We start from the raw sequence: 20,499 nt of genomic DNA, 5'->3' as shown, positions 1-20,499 counted from the left end.
CATATGCTAAGAGTAAATACTGAAGTAACCTTTTGTTGATTGATGACTCGTATGGAAAAGATTATGTTACATGTGGTGTGGAATTACATAAACCACAGAACAAATCTGGTAATCATTCATGACAACCCAACGCTCAACCATACACTGATGAAATCACACTGACGGTTGTTTTCTAACTCTTAGACTGAGTCCATAAGGCCGGTGTAATATTACATTGACTGACTTACAAGTGTGGTACTTTTATTTATTTTTTTAAAAATAAAAATTGAAATAAAATACTTTTATTACATTGATATATTAATATTGTTTGACTTGTTTACATGGATTTATAATAACACTGTAATTGTCTCTGATTTAGATATGCACCCTGGAGAGTGAATCTAACGATGTAGATCTCAAAGCTGACTGTTCCACTGCTCTGGCCTGTCTGTCACAGTCGTTTGTTCATCCCAGTGCCATATCGACTGCCCTGCACACTATTAAAGAGGTTTGTATGTCAAAGTCTGTCACAGTCGTTTGTCCAACCCATTGTTGCCATACCGACTGCCTTGCACACTATTAAAGAGGTTTGTACCTCACAGTCTATCACAGTCGTTTGTTCATCCCAGAGCAATACCGACTGCCCTGCACGCTATTAAAGAGGTTTGTACATCATAGTCTATCACAATCGTTTGTTCATCCCAGTGCCATACCGACTGCCCTGCATGCTATTAAAGAGGTTTGTACATCTATCCTAGTCTATCACAGTCGTTTGTCCATCACAGTGCCATACCGACTGCCTTGCACACTATTAAAGAGGTTTGTACCTCACAGTCTATCACAGTCGTTTGTTCATCCCAGAGCAATACCGACTGCCCTGCACGCTATTAAAGAGGTTTGTACATCATAGTCTATCACAATCGTTTGTTCATCCCAGTGCCATACCGACCGCCCTGCATGCTATTAAAGAGGTTTGTACATCTATCCTAGTCTATCACAGTCGTTTGTCCATCACAGTGCCATACCGACTGCCTTGCACACTATTAAAGAGGTTTGTACGTCACAGTCTATCACAGTCGTTTGTCCATCCCAGCGCCATACTGACTGCCCTGCACACTATTAAAGAGGTTTGTATGTCACAGCAGTCGTTTGTCCATCACAGTGCCATACCGACTGCCTTGCACACTATTAAAGAGGTTTGTACGTCACAGTCTATCACAGTCATTTGTCCGTCAGGGTGCCATACTGACAGCCCTGCACACTATTAAAGAGGTTTGTACATCACAGTCTATCACAGTCGTTTGTCCATCCCAGCACCATACTGACTGCCCTGCACACTATTAAAGAGGTTTGTATGTCACAGTCGTTTGTCCATCACAGTCCTTTGTTCATCCCAGTGCCCCATCCCAAATGGGCTTATCCTGTTTAGGCCAAATGGGAAATTCTGCTCAACAAGCCTTGCAAAATTTCCCATTCTTACCTCCACAGAATAAAGCCTATATCCTACATCATTAACTAGTTATTCTCTATGTACGTGTACATGTATCACAGTTTGTACATCTTAGTGCCATACCAACTGCCTTGCACACTATTAAAGAGGATTAAAGACATATTTAGTATAATATAGAGGACAGCAATTGGCTACATTGACACAGTTAAAAAATTGAAAAAAAAGATATAATTTTGTCATGGAAAATGTAATTCTATTTTAATTATGAATACAAATGTAAGTAGTACCTGCATTCTAGTTATGGCAGTTGAATCAGTTAATCAATGTGCTCTAGTGGTGTCATTAAATAAAACAAACTTTAACTTTAATTCTATGCACCTATTCTAGAGACAGTTTGTTGAACGATCTGCCCGAGATTGATCATTGTATTTCTTTTCTTTCTTCGAATAAATTAAAATCATATCTAATACATGTACATGTATATGTAACTCGGGTCTGTTATAATATTTTGCTCCATGTTATAAGCAACGCAGTCTGCTCAAAATTATAAGACAACCCAGTCTGTTGTAACTGTTGCACAATGCAATGTTACAAAAATTATATTATTATAGACAACACAGTCTGTTGTAACTGTTGCACAATGCAATGTTACAAAAGTTATATTATTATAGACAACACAGTCTGTTGTAACTGTTGCACAATGCAATGTTACAAAAGTTATATTATTATAGACAACACAGTCTGTTGTAACTGTTGCACAATGCAATGTTACAAAAGTTATATTATAGACAACACAGGCTGCTTTGATGTTGGTTGGCATAATGCAACCATTCCCTGGGTTTGCTGTATATGTCAAGGGGTGGGATCTATTTCTGTCAATGGAAGTCTCACGTGAAGTGCTTGGGTCGAAGGTTCAAAGCCCCTTGGGTGGAGTCATTCTTTGATTGATTTTTTGTTTTGTTCCAGTACTGGGGGCGTAGCCCAGTGGTAAAATGTCCACCTGATGCGCAGTCAGTCTAGTATCGATCCCTGTCAGTGGGCCCATTGTGCTATTTCTCATTCCAGCCAGTGCACCACGACTGGTATATCAAAGGCCGTGGTATGTGCTATCCTGTCTGTGAAATAGTGTATATAACAAATCCCTTGCTACTAATGGGGAAGGTAGCGGGTTTCCTCTCTAAGACTATATGTCAAAATTACCAAATTTTTGACATCCAATAGCTGATGATTAATAAATCAGTATGTTCTAGTGGTGTCATTAAGCAAAACAAACTTGTTTCCAGTAGTATATCAAAGGCTATCCTTTGTGTGGAAAAGTGCTGCTAATGTGAAAATATAGCTGCTTTCCTCTAACACTATGAGTCAGAATTATCAAATGCATGACATCCAATTACTAGTTTTTAACCAATGTGCTCTAGTAGTCCAGGGCACACACTATTTTTTTTTCTTCCATTACAATGAATGCATTATTAAATGAATTAAAGTTTTAACAATGCCTAAGCGTGAAAATCACATCGGCAATTACGTTTTATAACCGAGATAAATGACGAAACTATATCGGGTTTCCTCTAAGACTATGAGTCAGAATTGTCAAATATCAAATCCAAAAATCACCTTTATTTGGGTATAGCAGACATTGAATTCGAGGATATCTTTTTAGAATTTTTCAAGAATCATGAATATGATTTATTACAGATATTTTGGAATTCTGTCTCATAATCTTACTCTTCCGACCCAAAATGTGTGATTTGTGAAATCTCAAAATCCTGCTAAATTTGTAGCCTGTATAGTACAGAGGTTTAAGCTTTTTAAAGATAATTTCAATGTTTATTTTGAAATGGGTATCCCATAGCCATGTTAATTATTGTGTTGTGTTTCTTTTACAGGTGGCTGGTCTGCAGTCGTGGCACGCCCGGGCCGCCATCCTTAAGTACATCCAGAACATGGTGTTCGGAAACTTCTTCCTCCTCAACTCTCCCGAACACAAGACCACCATCCAGAATCTCCTGCTGCATCTCATCTGTGATGAACAGCTTGAGGTATCTTGTGGACATCAGTTAAATTAAGGAGCGGGACGTAGCCCAGTGGTAAAGCACTCGGTCTAGGATCGATTCCCGTCAGTGGATTCATTGGGCTATTTCTCGTTCCAGCCAGCCAATGCACCACGACTAGTATATGAAATGCTGTGGTATGAGCTATTCTGTCTATGGGATGGTGCATATAAAAGATCCGTTGCTGCTAATCGAAAAAAGAGTAGCCCATGAAGTGGGGGCAGCAGGTTTCCTCTCTCATTATCTGTGTGGTCTATAACCATATGTCCAATGCCATATAATTGAAAATAAAACATTTCCTTTCTTCCTTCCAGTTAAAATCACTGATCTACTGAATCCAGGACACTTGGGGGTTGGGCGAGACACACTTGGACAAAACCTCATTCATAAATGAGAATTATGGACAAAGCCCCATTGTTAATATGTTTATAAAATGACTAAATGATCAATGGACTAAATGACAATGTACAGACATACATAATATATATTTTTAAACCAACATTTGTAGTTTAGAAAAAGATTATGTATGAAACATTTATATTTTATAAATGGTCTCTCGTGGGAAGTCATTTGGTATTCTTGATATCCTTTCCTTGTTCCATTAAAACAAAAAGAATCAGTTTCAGCAAAAATTTAGCATCCTAAATTTTCATTCCTAGAAAACATTCAAACATCATGCTGTTTTATCTAGACTGTAAAAAGAAATAATCATAATTGCTTTTGACATTTGTCAACATTTATATATACATTTAGCTACATGTGAAGTGTATGATGTTTGATATAGTGTTCTTAAATTATACTGTGATAGTTTTACCAGCCTAGTTTGTGTGTTTTCACAGGTTCGAGAAATGGCAGCAATGACTCTCAGTGGTTTACTACACTGCGGGTTTCTCAACCTGGACAAAACTGTCATGGTATGTTTCAGTTTATTTCATTTCAACTTATTTCCGTGCTTATATCCAATTAAGGTTCAAGCACACTGTCCTGGGCACACATCTCAGCTATCTGGGCTGTCAGTCCAGGACAGTTGGTTAGTAGTTAGTGAGAGAGAAACTACCCACTGAGTCATTAAAAACTTGCTCTGGGTGGGAGCCGGTACCAGGCTGCGAACCCTGTACCTACCAGCCTTATGTCTGATGGCTTAAGCACGACACCACCAAGGCCAGTTATGTTTCAGTAGTCATTCACATATATCTTGAAGAGTTGTACAATAAGTAAATATGAAGGAGTGGAAACAAATTTCAAATCTAGTTCTATCGTACACAGTACAAATAAAGAGTGATCATATGATAAAAATTTGTTTGATTACCAGTTAGTTTGGATTCAATCTTTTACTGGCAGGTATATATTATTTCAATTCATTATTTTGTGTCATAGTTGTTTAATTTTGAAATTTAGGAGAACAGTTACAATTAAAATAATGTCATACGTTCTGTTTTTAATCTATAATCTACATGAAGCTATTGAGAGCTACGAGACAATACCGTTTATCTTGAATTGATGTTGTAAAGGCTCAGGAAGGACAAGCTCAATTCACGAGTGCAAGATAAACAGTATTCTATTTATTACCAATTATCAATCTTTATCATTTAATGGAAGGTGCGGGACGTAGCCCAGTGGTAAAGCGCTCACTCGGTGTGCAGTCGGTCTGGGATCGATCCCCGTCGGTGGGACCATTGGGCTATTTCTTGTTCCAGCCAGTGCACCCAGACTGGTATACCAAAGGCTGTGGTATGTACTACCTTGTCTGTGGGATGGTGCATATAAAAGATCCTTTGCTGCTAATCGAAAAGAGTAGCCCATGAAGTGGCGACAGTGGGTTTCCTCTCTCTATATCTGTGTGGTCCCTAACCATATATCTGACGCCATATAACCATACATAAAATGTGTTGAGTGCGTCATTAAATAAAACATTCCTTATTCATTTAATGGAAGATTTTCAAACATACTGTTATTGAAAACAAGTTTGCAAACTGAGAACAAGAGACAGTATTGTGTCATAGCTGTGACGTACATATCACTGACGACGTAAGTTAGTTATTGACATGACTGCCTCCATGGAAACTAAGATGTCAAAGCCTATAGTGTTCAAAGCACTGACTATGACATCAAAACGTATCTAGGAGAAGAAATGTTTTCTTTCTTTCCCTAGTGAAAGATAATGTTTCTTTCCCCACTTCTCTCTGCGCATATGTGTAATAATAATAGTTCCATAACCGAACCTGTTAGTTGATTGATCTGCTGAATGAAGCAGCAATAGTCTAAGATGGTTGTATGACACATATCAGCAATGTGTTACTTTGATAATAAACATCAAAGTAATGTGTTCTTGATATGTTTAGCACTTTGATCATCTGAATGAGTGAGTAGATAAGTTTCATTCTGCGTAGGATCTTTGGTCATTAATGCTGCCTTTCCATATTGGACCATTTCCATCCTGCATTGCTATAAAATTTTGGTAATAAATAGGAAATATTACTTGACTTTGTTAGATACCATTTATCTTTAGTTATTTCTTAACAAACAGTGAAAGCAAGTTGGGTACATGTTAAGGAACAACTTGTAACATAAATGGTATCTGATATACACGAATGTAGTATTCTGTTTGGTCCATATTCTTGAAAACATTGTTTAAAAGAAATTAAATTTCTTTTCCAACTAAAACCTATTCACAGTTATTGCCCTTGAAATGTTAACTTATACTGTACATAGACAGAAAGAGGTATCAAATTTGTTCATTTTAGTGGATGGTTTGACTTCGATGTCTATCACATCACCATGGAGCAGCCAGTCATGTTTTTAAATCAATTACCAACATATGTTGGATATCACTATGTGGTATCATTAACCTACACAGTGGTCTCTATATAGTTGAAACTTGTACAGCTGTCGGTCCTGATTTTGATACAACTTGTACAGCTGTCGGTCCTGATTTTGATACAACTTGTACAAGAGCATTTTGAAAGATTGGTGTGTTATCTAAAAGCCACAATAGCCATCATGTATTATATATTATTGCCCATATGGTTTCAGATATCTTGGTACATATCAAAGTGATACGTCCCACTAGAATGCTAAGTGGGACGTAACACTTTTGATGTCACATGATGACATCATCAATTGGCACACTACAGCCTTACAGGAATGTCAATGAAACAAGATGAGTGATATAAATTAAGATCAATTATGGGTAATAAATAGGATATTAAACTCGCTACCATTTCGTATCATGTTTGTTTCTCATAAAAAAATATTTCATTTACAATTAAAAATTATTTAACTTGGGACATAAACATGGAAATGGAAGCTTGTTTAATATCCTATAAATCATAGCTTTTCATTGCGTTATTCTGTCATTTGTTTGCTCAAGACTGTGACTTGTGGCAGCAAGAGTTACACAGTACTCATGCTTTGTGGCATTTGCTTTGAACATTTCTCACTGAGAAATTATGATTTTTATTTTCCCGCTGGGGTAATAAGATTGAATAATACATGTAGGCTGTTTTAGAATTTAGATAATACATTTAGTGCTCAATAAGTTACATGATAAACAATATTACTGTGTGTACTACCTGTGTGTTTCAGACTCACTTTGAGAAGCTGAGTCAGACAAAGCTGAAGAAGAAGCACCACGTGACAGGCCTCCAGGACCAGCCGCTCGAGAGTCTGATCCAGCGCCACGCCGGGGTGCTCGGGCTGGGCGCGTGTGTCCAGGCATACCCGTATGATGTCCCCGAATTCATTCCACAACTCCTCATGGATCTCAGCGACCACGTCAATGACCCACAGCCTATACAGGTGAGTGTCGGTATTTACACTTTTAACTTATTGTTAACGACCTGCAGCCTATACAGGTGAGTGGCCGCATTTACACTTTTAACTTATTGTTAATGACCTACAGCCTATACAGGTGAATGGCGGCATTCACCGTTTTAACTTATTGTTAACGACCTGCAGTCTATACAGGTGAGTGGCGGCATTCACCGTTTTAACTTATTGTTAACGACCTGCAGCCTATACAGGTGAGTGGCCGCATTTACACTTTTAACTTATTGTTAATGACCTACAGCCTATACAGGTGAGTGGCCGCATTTACACTTTTAACTTATTGTTAATGACCTACAGCCTATACAGGTGAGTGGTGCCGTTTACACTTTTAACTTACTGTTAACGACCTGCAGCCTATACAGGTGAGTGGCCACATTTACACTTTTAACTTACTGTTAATGACCTGCAGCCTATACAGGTGAGTGGCGGCATTCACCGTTTTAACTTATTGTTAACGACCTGCAGTCTATACAGGTGAGTGGCGGCATTCACCGTTTTAACTTATTGTTAACGACCTGCAGCCTATACAGGTGAGTGGCCGCATTTACACTTTTAACTTATTGTTAATGACCTACAGCCTATACAGGTGAGTGGCCGCATTTACACTTTTAACTTATTGTTAATGACCTACAGCCTATACAGGTGAGTGGTGCCGTTTACACTTTTAACTTACTGTTAACGACCTGCAGCCTATACAGGTGAGTGGCCACATTTACACTTTTAACTTACTGTTAATGACCTGCAGCCTATACAGGTGAGTGGCGGCATTTACACTTTTAACTTACTGTTAATGACCTGCAGCCTATACAGGTGAGTGGCCACATTTACACTTTTAACTTACTGTTAATGACCTGCAGCCTATACAGGTGAGTGGCCACATTTACACTTTTAACTTATTTTTTCATGTTGATATCCAGTTGAGGTTCAAGCATACTGTCCTCGGCATACGATTCTGCTACCTGGGCTGTCTGTCCAGGACAAGGAGTTAGTCGTTTGTTGTTAGTGCTGAGTGAGAGAGTGGCCTACCCATTGAGTTGTTAAACTTGCCTTGTGGGAGCCGGTATTGGGATGTGAACCCAGTACCTACCAGCCTTAAGTCTGATGGCTTAACTGCTTCACCAATGAGGCCAGTAATGGCTGCAATATCTGCCTCTCTTTGTTTTATACCAGATCTCTCAATTGTTGCATTTCCCCTTTAATCTATTGGACTGGGCATAATGGTAATTTATGGCCATTTCATTCGCTATTGGAATTTTTTAATCAGATCATAGGAACAGGTTGGGAATGTGTTTCCTCTGTATTATGCTTGCAAAATGAAAGTTAGCATGCATTTATTTATTTATTTATTTTTTTATTTTATTTTTTAAATTTATTTGTAATTTAATTATTTATTTATTTGTAATTTATTTATTTATTTATTTAATCATTTAATCATTCATTTATTTATTTGTAATTTAATTATTTATTAATGTATTTCAGATGTCTGTGAAGCAGACCCTGTCAAACTTCCGTCGTACACATCATGACAACTGGCACGATCACAAACTCAAGTTCACTGACGACCAGCTTGTTGTCCTAACTGACCTCCTTGTGTCGCCCAACTATTATGCTTGATGATAGTCAATTATAGGCTAGTTTAGGTAAGACTTTGTCCTCATGTCTCTCAAATATTACGCTTGATGGTCAATTATAGGCTTGTTTAGGTAAGACTTTGTCCTCATGTCTCTTGACTATTACGCTTGATGATAGTCAATTATAGGCTAGTTTAGGTAAGACTTTGTCCTCATGTCTCTCAACTATTACGCTTGATGATAGTCAATAATAGGCTATTTTTTATTTCGAGGAATTCGCCTGGTATAATTTTGTAAAGGGCAAGTATTATTTTCAAAAGTTTTCAGAATTGTGCAATAGTTTAACGCAGACATTTCCATCTTGTCTTCTTTATCAATTTTATTGTCACAAAAAGTGTGTTCTAAACAAAAATAAGGTACTTCAGATTGTGATATAATTATTTTTGATGAACCTGCTTGCACCCTTTTGAGAACACAAACTAGAAGAGCAGTCCACTTGACACATGCTAGTGACTGCTGCGATCGATCAGTGACCGGACCTTACTTGGGGTGGGTGGGTGGGTACACATTCATTGCTGCTAACGAAGTGTTAAAAGTTACAATGGCACGAAATAATAACAAAATAGTAACAATAACATCATTTTCATCTGAAGTTAGTAATTTTGTTGAAAATTATTTATACTGACATTTAAATATAATGTAAGACGCGGAATTAATATACTAACGAAAACAGGACACTTGAGACTAAGTGACAGCATATTGGACGAGTTCTCAGAATTTTGTCATCGTAATAAATCCTGGTTGCCCATGACAGCGTACATCTACCGTGCGATTTATCACAAAAATTAACCAATGGAAAAAAGGCTTATATGATAGTTGTATTAGAATTAATGTTAGCTGCATAATTTAATAAAATACATAATATATACCCATGTACATTGTATGTACAAAAGTAGCTTATAATACAGTAATAAAATAACATTATAAGCCAAATCAACTGAATATTTTCATAAAAATCTACAGTATTAAGTAACTGATAATTAATGTGTTGTTAATGTTATGTTAATTAGAGAATAACTAACGAGCTACGAGGAATTACGGATTATCTGTCCCGAGTGAATTAATGTTGTAAACCCGAGCCTCTGGCGAGGGTTTTACAGCATTAATTCACGAGGGACAGATAATCCGTAATTCCTCGTAGTGAGTTGGTTATTCTCTTTATTACCCATTGTCAATCTTTAACAATTTTAAAAGTATATTTACGTTCTCGCTGCTGTAACAACTAACAAGCTCTACCAGCCATAACAATATATTCATACGCGCCGTTACCGGTGCACACCCAACAGTATCCACCAAAGAATAGTTCCAAAAAAACCCAGTCAAAATAATAAAATAAAAACATTTTTAAACATTTGTACATATATTTTGATTTTTAATTCCGTAAATGTTGGTATCGTAAAAAAAATATTTGAAGTTCGTAGTAATAGTTTGACCGATGAATGGAATCATGAATGAACAAAAAGTAGTCCAGGCAGTATGTAATTGCCAATCAAATCTTGTCTTTTTAAAGCCAGCCAATCAGTGACTGTAGAAGCAATCTGCACACTGTGCAGAGATCGAAAAAGTATTACCCCATATATTTGAGCCCATATGGGTAATAATACAAAATAATTCTTCTTTTTTTTCTTTCCATTATGAAATGAAACTGCCAAGAACTAAACTCTTGAATGTTCTCTGTTTACAGGGACAGACCCTAGTTTCAACCCGTGAAAATTAACACTAAGTTTCGTTAATCTACAAACCTGTAACGCACATGGATAAAGTTACAATTCAGTGAGATGTGTCTGACTTTGAAATGATGAAATACTCTCTAAAAATTGACTACAACTCGACTCCATAACTGTTACTTCTCAGAGGCACGTGCATTTTTTAAAATATGAGAAAGGTATTTTGTGATGTTAGGAACACCAGGATGACCAAAAACACTTCGAATGTACGGAAATTGATAATCTAAACCATAAAATCTAAGTAAAGTATGATTTTAGTTATCAAAAATGGCTCTAATAGTCAAAAATATGCCTTAGTGTTTAAAAACTAGAGTATGTCCCTTTAATGGCACAATCTGTGTTGAAATAGTCTGGCACCAAAGTAAAACAACAGACTGACACGGTGTTGAAGTGTAAGCTACAATTGTATGGCATTAAACAAGTGCAACTGCTAACGGTACAATATGAGTTGATGTCCAGAATTGTGCTAATGTGAAATAAGACACCCAGTGGGCTATAACAATTTAAAATAAGTCACTGTCTTGATATCTGTTGTACAATTTAGTTTTTGAATTTGAAATCGAATTAAGTTCAAAATATTATGGTGACTTCGATTTGTCAATACTGCTAATAATTCTGTGACTTGAGGGCCTGCACTCATGTAAAATGATTCTAGTTGAGAAATCACCTGAAGTTTCAAATTTAAAAAATATATATTTGTAAAAATGTATTACAAGGCGATAAATTTACTGCTCTCCTAAACCTTTCCAGGTAAACATGAAGAGTTATTTTGCCTTCCCCAAAGAAGACTGTTTTGGTTATATATGTTGTGTTTTAATGCAAGGTTGATAAAAATAATGACTTACCAATGCATGAACTTTCTTGTCAATGAGGAACGCTGTTCGGAATCGTTTCCTCTCTTCCTGGGACTTTCGTTTGGAACATTGTCATCTTCGACATGTTAACTGAACAGCTAATTTTGCCCATTATATAAATGTCTTTCTCACCATTAGTTAGTGTGGCAATGGTCATCCTTAGTCTTTGGGTGTAATCCACATCAAACTGTTTTAAACACTTCCCCTGTTTAGATCTTGAACAGTTGCAACAAATGTTTTAATTCACTCTGTTTCCTCTTTTATTGAATCAGATATGACAACTTCATCTACATTTTTTAGAATGTGGATTGTTTCATTAACAATGACCAGAGGACTGTCCAAAACATCATCATTACTACTGTCCTCAGTTTCCACGTGGTCAACTTCAGTTTCCAGAGATTTCAATCAGACATCAAGGGCCCCAAATCTGGTGTATCACACAGGCCATTAACCACCTGTCACATCATCACTGTGATTCACTTTCTGATTCAAGGGCCCCAAATCTGGTGTGTCACACAGGCCATTAATCACATCTGTCACATCATCACTGCCAGATTCACTTTTTGATTAAAGGGCCCCAAATCTTGTGTATCACACAGGCCATTAACCACCTCTGTCACATCATCACTGTCGGATTCACTTTCTGATTCAAGGGCCCCAAATTTTGTGTATCACACAGGCCATTAACCACCTCTGTCACATCATCACTGTCAGATTCACTTTCTGATTCAAGGGCCCCAAATCTTGTGTATCACAGGGTCACCCACTGTCAGAATCTTGTGTATCACACAGGCCATTAACCACCTCTGTCACATCATCACTGTCAGATTCACTTTCTGATTCAAGGGCCCCAAATCTTGTGTATCACACAGGCCATTAACCACCTCTGTCACATCATCACTGTCAGATTCAACAAGGGCCCTCTGTCACACATCATCACCTCTGTCACATCATCACTGTCAGATTCACTTTCTGTTTCAAGGGCCCCAAATCTTGTGTATCACACAGGCCATTAACCACCTCTGTCACATCATCACTGTCAGATTCACTTTCTGATGCAAGGGTCCCAAATTGGGTGTTTCACACAGGCCATTAACCAACTCTATCACATCATCACTGTCAGATTCACCTTCTGATTCAATGTTAACATCATCATTAAAATAATCTAAGGCAAACTGAACCAATCTATCTATGTCGGTTTTGAAGCCATGTAAACTGCACACTGCCATTTCATTTAGCACTTTGGCCACCAATTCTGCCATTATTTTAACATCATTTGGCTAATTACAACACTGAACAAAATCTGTGCATGTTTAATAGTGTACTTAGGCTATTAGCCACACATCTTTGATCAAATTTAAGTAAAAAATTGTCAAAGGAGCTGCCATTAACATGTGACCAATTCTGGCCAATCAGGAAAGTGCTATCTGTGATCCCTGGTAACCAGCAAATTGTTTAGTGTTAAGAGGTCACATTAAACTCAGTAAAATGAATTCTATTGGCTAAAAATGATGTATTTTATTGAGGAAAGTTAAAGAGGATATCCCAAGCCTCGTTGATACCAAACATGCCACTTTATTGCGACTTAAGACCCGATTCGATGTGACAGGTTACATATTTCAATACTTTTGTTTAGCCTTCAATGTGTTTCTAGGATTTTTTGTGTAAACTTCATTGAGATGTGTGGCATAGGAACGCAATGGCAAAATCAAGTGATCACCACATGACGTCATTTCAGTAGGGGAGGGGTTAGGACCACTGATGTTACAATGAGTGTGTTTTCAGTTGTACACCATGAGCGGAAGTGAACAAGTTGTAATATAAATAGTCTCTTTCGGAAGTGGGTATAGTATTCTATTTATTGCACTATACATCAATGAAAACCAATTGGGCACAATTACTTCCAATATAACTAAATAACACATGCAAATGCACAGACCTATGACTGGGAAAGATGACACCCTTACCAAAGGAAATGTGTGTAGCATTCTCTATGTAAAACATCCCATTATGCCACCTCACCACTAGAATTGCTAAATGTTCTGACTCCTAGTAATTATGCATTGCTATATTTACTTTTTGGCAGTTGGCTTCTGTATACAACTAAGGAAGAGAAGGAATTTAAATATTTTATTGCAGTTAAGAAAGGAAAGAATATATAAGAGAACATAGTTAACACTTTGTTTGTCCAGTTATCTGTATGTATGTCCATGTATCTGTTATAGATTGTGCAGTGAGATTTAGCTCAGTTGGTTGAGTGTTCACTTGAGGTTTTATCTGTATGTATGTCCATGTATCTGTTGAGTGTTCACTTGAGGTTTTATCTGTATGTATGTCCATGTATCTGTTGAGTGTTCACTTGAGGTTTTATCTGTATGTATGTCCATGTATCTGTTGAGTGTTCACTTGAGGATCGTACCACTTTGGTGGACCCATTCAACTGATTGGGTGTTTTCTCATTCCATCGACTTCACCACAACTGGTCAAAGGCTGTGGTATGTGCTTTCCTGTCTGTGGGGAAAATGCATATAAAAGACCCCTTGCTGCATTAGGAAAAAATGTAGCGGGTTTCTTCTGATGACTACTTGTCACAATTACCAAATGTTTGACATAAATAGTCGATGATTAATTAATCACTGTGCTCTAGTGTTGTCGTTAAACAAAACAAACTTGAACTGTTATAGATTGTTTTCAAGGTGGGGCAGGATCTAACTCAGTCAGAATGATTGCTTGAGGTGCTTTGGTCACATGATCAAATCCTCTCAGTGGACCCATTCTCCTATCCAACCAGTGCCCAGTGACTGGGCATGGTATGTGCTGTCCTGTCTGAAGGAAATCCATATAAAAGTTCCCTGGCATGATGGGAAAATGTAATAGGTTTCCTAAGAATATATAACTAGAAAAATTACATTGATGAACGTCACAGCTGATAACGTCACTTTATATTGATACTTTGTATTATGGAGTGTTATTTGTCAAGAACTGAAAAAGAATTCAAAAGAAAATATGGTCTTGGTTTTGTTTTTATTAATAAGTTTGTTTCAAATTTAATTATTAGGATTGTCTGTTATTTCTTTTGGTTCATCCTGTTATGGAAAAAACAAAAAGCATAGCATGCTTTTTTGGTTCATGCCTCAATTAACCTGACAAAAATAACAGAGAATCTTTTAATGTTGTAGTTATCAAATGTTTGACATCCAGTAGCCAGTGACTAAGAAATCAATGTGCCCAGTGAAGTCGTTAATTTTTTTTTTAATTTTTTTTTTTTACATTGTTTCCAATATGCAGTGTTTTAATGGTTTCAAATAATGACGAACCAAACCATTGGTTGATCAGGAAGTAGAATATTTGATGGTTCCTGGTAAATCAATAGCACTGTGATCTCTTGTCAGTCTGATTTATGTGAAATCGGATACGTGTCTTTTATATTGATTTTTTAAATTGCTTTTTGTCTCATGTGCCGGTAAAGGTAGTAAGTAGTGGTCATCTGCAAGTTTCACATTTTATCAGATTGTTGAAGGAAGCATCCATTAGGTTTACTGGTTGTTTTGTAAGTGATGTTAATGTACCGAGCATCTTAAAGTCACAAACACTAGTTTCAGCACGTGAAAATGGACACTAAGTTTGGTTAATGTACAAAATTGTAACATGTGGATAAAGTTATGATAAAGTGAAACAAGAGTCTGTGGACTTGAAATGGGGAGTAGTTCTAAGAAGACACTAAAGCTTAACCATTGCTTCTTAGAGATACATGTATGTGCATTTTTAGATTATGGAAAATGCATTTCACTGTATTACAAACACCAGAATAACCAGAAACACTTAGATGTGTGGAAATTGATAATCTAAACAATAAAATATAATTAATGTCTGATTTTAATTATGAAAAATGGATCTACACATACGTCTATTAGTGAAAAATATGTGGAAGTGTTTAAAAACTAGTGTCTGATCTGTCACTTTAAAATTCTGTTCAGATTCAAATTAAAAAAAAAACGATATTTGCCAAATAGGTTTTTTTTTTAAATCATAGTGATATTTGTATAATTTGAACACAAAACAATTAACATGAAAAAAAAAAAAAAAAAATCACATATGATCAGTGAAAACCCCCACAAATTGTATATATTTTACATAATAGAATAAATAATATAAAAAAGGAATAAAAGTTATGAATTTTAATTCCCATATATGTATAAAAAATACGAGTATTCAGTACTGTATCTTGAAAATTAATAAAAGATGGCACCGTTGAAGCGTTTGACAGCCTGAGCTAGCACATGTTTAGACAAAGAGAGTAATAACGTCATCACTGATTGGATGAAATTTGACCTCTACTGGCTCATGAGATAACAGTACATGTAGCTGTTCTGCTTACTCCCACTTGTTAAAAAAAAAAGGTGGAAACCTTTTGTTAATTTTAAAATCCTTTATAATTATTGGATACACTACATTGAACAGTCAACAATAAATACATTTATAGATTATTTCATTTTATTTTATGCTATTTTAAGCAGTTTGCATTGCACAAAAGCCTTTTGCTTCGGACTAGGACACTCGACCCGACAGAGCTCCGTACACAGGTGTTGACAGATGTAGATTGTAACCAGTTGCAAATTCTGGGTCCTTTGTTTTAATTGGAGTGTAATACATTGATGGCTTTCTAAACCAAGAATGGTGCTATCGTTAATGTCTGTGTAATCTCTTGACCGACTCAGCGACTTTGACAAATGTCTAGCCTAGTGGCAGTGGATTGACACTACTGTAGGTCCGACTTCAGTGACTGGCGATATACTTAGGCAGACTTTAAAATCACAAACGTCTGAATCACCAGACCACTATTGACCACTATTTATTTATTATTTTAAATCATGCACGAGATACCGATGTCTGGGCTGGCCGGTCCGCTTGACCGATAGGAATTTGTTCCAGTAATAGAAATGGACAGGTGCTTCGGACCGACAAGAATGACAAAAGTGGGACCGGCAAACGCACGTTTTTAAAAAATAATTTCGGTCTCAGAGATCGAGAATCGGTCCCAGACCTGGAAAAAAGGGCTTTTCCCCACCCCTGATTTGAACTGTGTATGTGCACGAAATCTCTCAAGCTAGGAGTACTAGCACACAGATCCATTCCATAATTAATTTATTGATTATAGATTGTTATAAATGTGTGATATAAATCAGTTTTTAAAGACAAAGCTAGTAAATACTCATGTCATGTAGGTGAGAAATACTTGGTTTACTTGTTAACCTTTTGATCATAAAGTCACAGGGCTAGCTCTGGCACTCGCTAAATTCGCCAATTGTGAATTTCAAAAGCAATTGGCAAATTTTATTTTCATTTGGCAAAATAATTACATAAAATAATTGATATTTGTTTTTAGAAAATAACTGGATTTTTGCAGTTTTTGAATCTATGTAGATAATTGTGTGAAATGTTTTGCTGATCCAGAGCTAGCCTGAGTTGTACAGTATGAAGTGTGTTAGCAAGTGCAACTTGAAAACAGGCATCAAAAGTAAGTTGTTCAGGTTACCACGAAAAAAGAATGGTTCTTCATTCTCCACAAAATTTGTTAAAAATAAAAACACCACTGCACCTAAATTGTTATTGAAATATAAGATACATTGTCAAGTATGAGAATATAACGAGAATAGTTATATAACAAATAACAAAGCACTAGTGTGTGTGTCGAGGGATCTTATAGTTATTGCAATAATATAAATATATGTAGGTTACCAGGTCCTTATTTTGTGATAACCTGCACATGGGTTACCAAACACTGGTCATTTTGATGCCAGTGAAAAGAAAGAAAACAAGGATCTTTAAAAAACTGTGTAATGAAAAACATTCTGGTCATATTTTTGTTCTCATTTAATGTTTTATAACACCCCAACCTCCAGTCACAGCAAACAGTGTATATGTTTAAAAGTGGCCTTAATGTGATGCTTCCTATGGCTTCCACTGTAATATCATAAAACCTGTCTAAACCGGACCCTGACCAAACCGGAATCCTGCAAAAACCATCCAAATTGCATGGTCCTGTATTATCTAAATTCTAAAACGCGACCCCCTAAACACCGGATCCTGTCTAAATTGGATAAATATTGCGATCCCCAGAGTGATTCGTTTTAGACAGGTTTCACTGTATGTAGTTTATTTAAACTTCGCAGATAGAACAGTAGTAGTGTGTTGGCAACAACTTCAATTATCATGAACTCTGTATTGCCCTTCTGCCATAGTGAAAATAACTGGTTATAGAGATGAAATACGTGTGCCGGGTTATTACCATACCGAGATAAATACACAACGGAGATAAATACACAACAGACATATTGACCACATGGCAACTTACAACCACCACTCTCCAATATGTGGCCGGAGATTGGGTGCCCAGAGTTCATTTTAGAATAACAATAACTAACATGGAATGATTGACTTAGAATAACAATAACTAACATGCATTGATTGCCACTAGATTATAGGCCAAATAGACAGTTTACCAGCATTGGGGTTTAACTCCATTTTATGATTATATGCTTTTACATTATAGCTATATTGGGGAAAAAATATTTTATCCATAATAATCAAGAAAGAAAATTATTCCACTGAGCTTTTCCAATTCTCTTGGTTATTAGTGTCATTATTAACTTGTCATGAGTGGACTCTTTAACTAAATTGCTCTTAGAATAGATGTTAACTATACAATAAATAGTTAATACGCATTTTCCCCAAGTATATTTATTGCACTGATCTATTGTTATAAAAATATTGGAGGTTTTTTGGGGTTTTTTATAATTGCACTTAGGGATAAGTGATGTATTGGCTGATGGAATTGTTTTAGACAGCAGAAGAATTTGTTGGGGTTTTTTAAACAGTTAAAATTGACATTGAGTAATAAAGAAAATAACCTGCAGCTCCAAATGATCTGACTCTGAGAAATTAATTCACTTGGGACATGTAATCTGTATTTCTTTCTAGCTCATTAGATATTTTTAAATTATGCATAAAAGATAATCTAATGTTGTATATTCTTACAAAGACAATAAATTTGAAAACACTGGGTGGCATGTAAAACACAAACATTTTAGTGTGACAGTATTGTTATGAGATTTTACTAAAAAAGGGTTATCAAGAGGTTACATACAGTGAAACCTGTGTCTACAGGGACATGAATTTTCAAAATGGTTTAGTGGCAGGACGTAGCTCAGTGGTACAGCGCTCGCCTGATGCGCGATCGATCTAGGATTGATCCCCGTCAGTGGGCCCATTGGGCTATTTCTCATTCCAACCAGTGCTCCACAACTTGTGTAACAAAGGCCGTGGTATGTACTATCCTGTCTGTGGGATGGTGCATATAAAAGGTCCCTTGCTGCTAATTGAAAAGAATAGCCCATGAAGTGGCGACAATAGGTTTCCTCTCTTAATATCTGTGTGGTCTTTAACCATATGTCTGATGCCATATAACTGTAAATAAAATGTGTTGAATATGTCGTTAAATAAAACATTTCCTTACTTCTTTTGAACATGGTTTAAAACTAGACTTTTTTAAAGCAGAAAATTAACATCTTGGGCACACAATCATTTCCGTGTTTTCATATTCAAGTTAAGGTTCAGTCAGGCTGTCCTGGGTTCACATCTCAACTGGATGTATGTGGGGGTTTTGTCCTGAAGTAGAGGGGGTTAATGGCTACTGTAGTGACATCATAACTCCCCACTGAGTAACGTAAATTTGTTCATGTCTCGATGAACTTTTAAAAAATTACTTTAAGGAACATCACAACTGAAAAAAATAAAAATCAAGTCTCCCTTCTTTTATAAACTTTGTGCTCACAAACTTTGAGAGACAAGTGACTTCGCCCTATAATGATGTAATTGTCTGTAAGAAGTAGATGGTAAACACGTGTAAACGTATGTCCAGTATAACTGCTAGTCGCAGACGTAAACTTGCAATGTTTAGTGGAATGGGCCCCAGTTACTGGGTGTCAAATATTTGGTAATTCTGACACATAGTCTTCAGAGGAAACCCACTTCATACCAGATGTCCAGCCAGTGCACCACGACTGGTATATCAAAGGCTGTGGTTTGTGCTTTCCTGTCTGTGGGAAAGTGCATATAAAAGATCCCTTTCTGCATTAGGAAAAATGTAGCGGGTTTCCTCTGTTGACTGTATATGAGTCAGATTTACCAAATGTTTGACATCCAATAGCTGATGATTAATTAATCGATATACTCTAGTGGTGTCGTTAAACAAAAACAAACTTTCATACCAGTTGTGGGGAAAAAAGAAAAATGTGTCCACCAAGGTGGGGTGACACAACAACCCAGACTCATTAGGTAAGCATTCTACCCACTGAGCTAAATTCTAACCCCCAACAGCTAAATGTTCATTTAAGACAGTTTTCTTACCAACACAGAGTTACAATGACACAGAAACAACACATTCACCGACAGTGGTCTGAATTGGGCAGTTAGACTATCTCCATAGATTGACTGTAATATCATTACCAACATAAATAATTGTATGGATTGACAGGAAATCAATGTAAGCTGCCAGTTTATATCTCTACACATAACTAGCCTGTCCACCCTTGCAGTGAGTTGATGCCAACACTATAGGGCGTTATGAAATGCTTGCCGGACTCGGTTTGGCAGTTATGTTTTATACAGTTAAATGAAGCGTGGCGTTGTAAGAAACAATCACATATTTAGTTGGTGTTTGCAACAAAAGCTGTGTCTTGGATGCAGCTCTGTTCTAGAATAATTAAATTTCTCACAGGAGAAAAATAAAAATGGAACATGGAAATTTACATTCCTGTAAATAAATGAAGGAAGGAAATGTTTTATTTAACGATGCACTCATCACATTTTATTTATGGTTATATGGCGTCAGACATATGGTTAAGGACCACACAGATATTGAAGGAGGAAACCCGCTGTTGCCACTTCATGGGCTACTCTTTTCGATTAGCAGCAAGG

At 36.6% G+C, this 20,499-nt stretch overlaps 1 protein-coding gene across 2 annotated transcripts in view; it reads left to right on the top strand.

Annotated features, from left to right (window-relative positions):
• The window catches only part of LOC121372679 (proteasome activator complex subunit 4-like), a 114,221-nt gene that overhangs the window by 61,113 nt on the left and 32,609 nt on the right, over positions 1-20,499 (top strand). For both annotated transcript variants that reach the window (XM_041499129.1, XM_041499127.1), the window contains exons 41-45: positions 359-487; positions 3,316-3,468; positions 4,320-4,394; positions 7,066-7,278; positions 8,788-8,948. In XM_041499129.1, the coding sequence (XP_041355063.1) occupies positions 359-487; positions 3,316-3,468; positions 4,320-4,394; positions 7,066-7,278; positions 8,788-8,922 (705 nt within the window). In that variant the 3' untranslated portion in view covers positions 8,923-8,948. The remainder of the gene's footprint in view (positions 1-358; positions 488-3,315; positions 3,469-4,319; positions 4,395-7,065; positions 7,279-8,787; positions 8,949-20,499) is intronic.

Source organism: Gigantopelta aegis, chromosome 4 (genome assembly GCF_016097555.1).
Source record: "Gigantopelta aegis isolate Gae_Host chromosome 4, Gae_host_genome, whole genome shotgun sequence".
Taxonomy (NCBI): Eukaryota; Metazoa; Mollusca; class Gastropoda; order Neomphalida; family Peltospiridae; genus Gigantopelta; species Gigantopelta aegis.
Note: the sequence above shows the minus strand (reverse complement) of the source record. Positions and strands in the feature narration are given on the sequence as shown.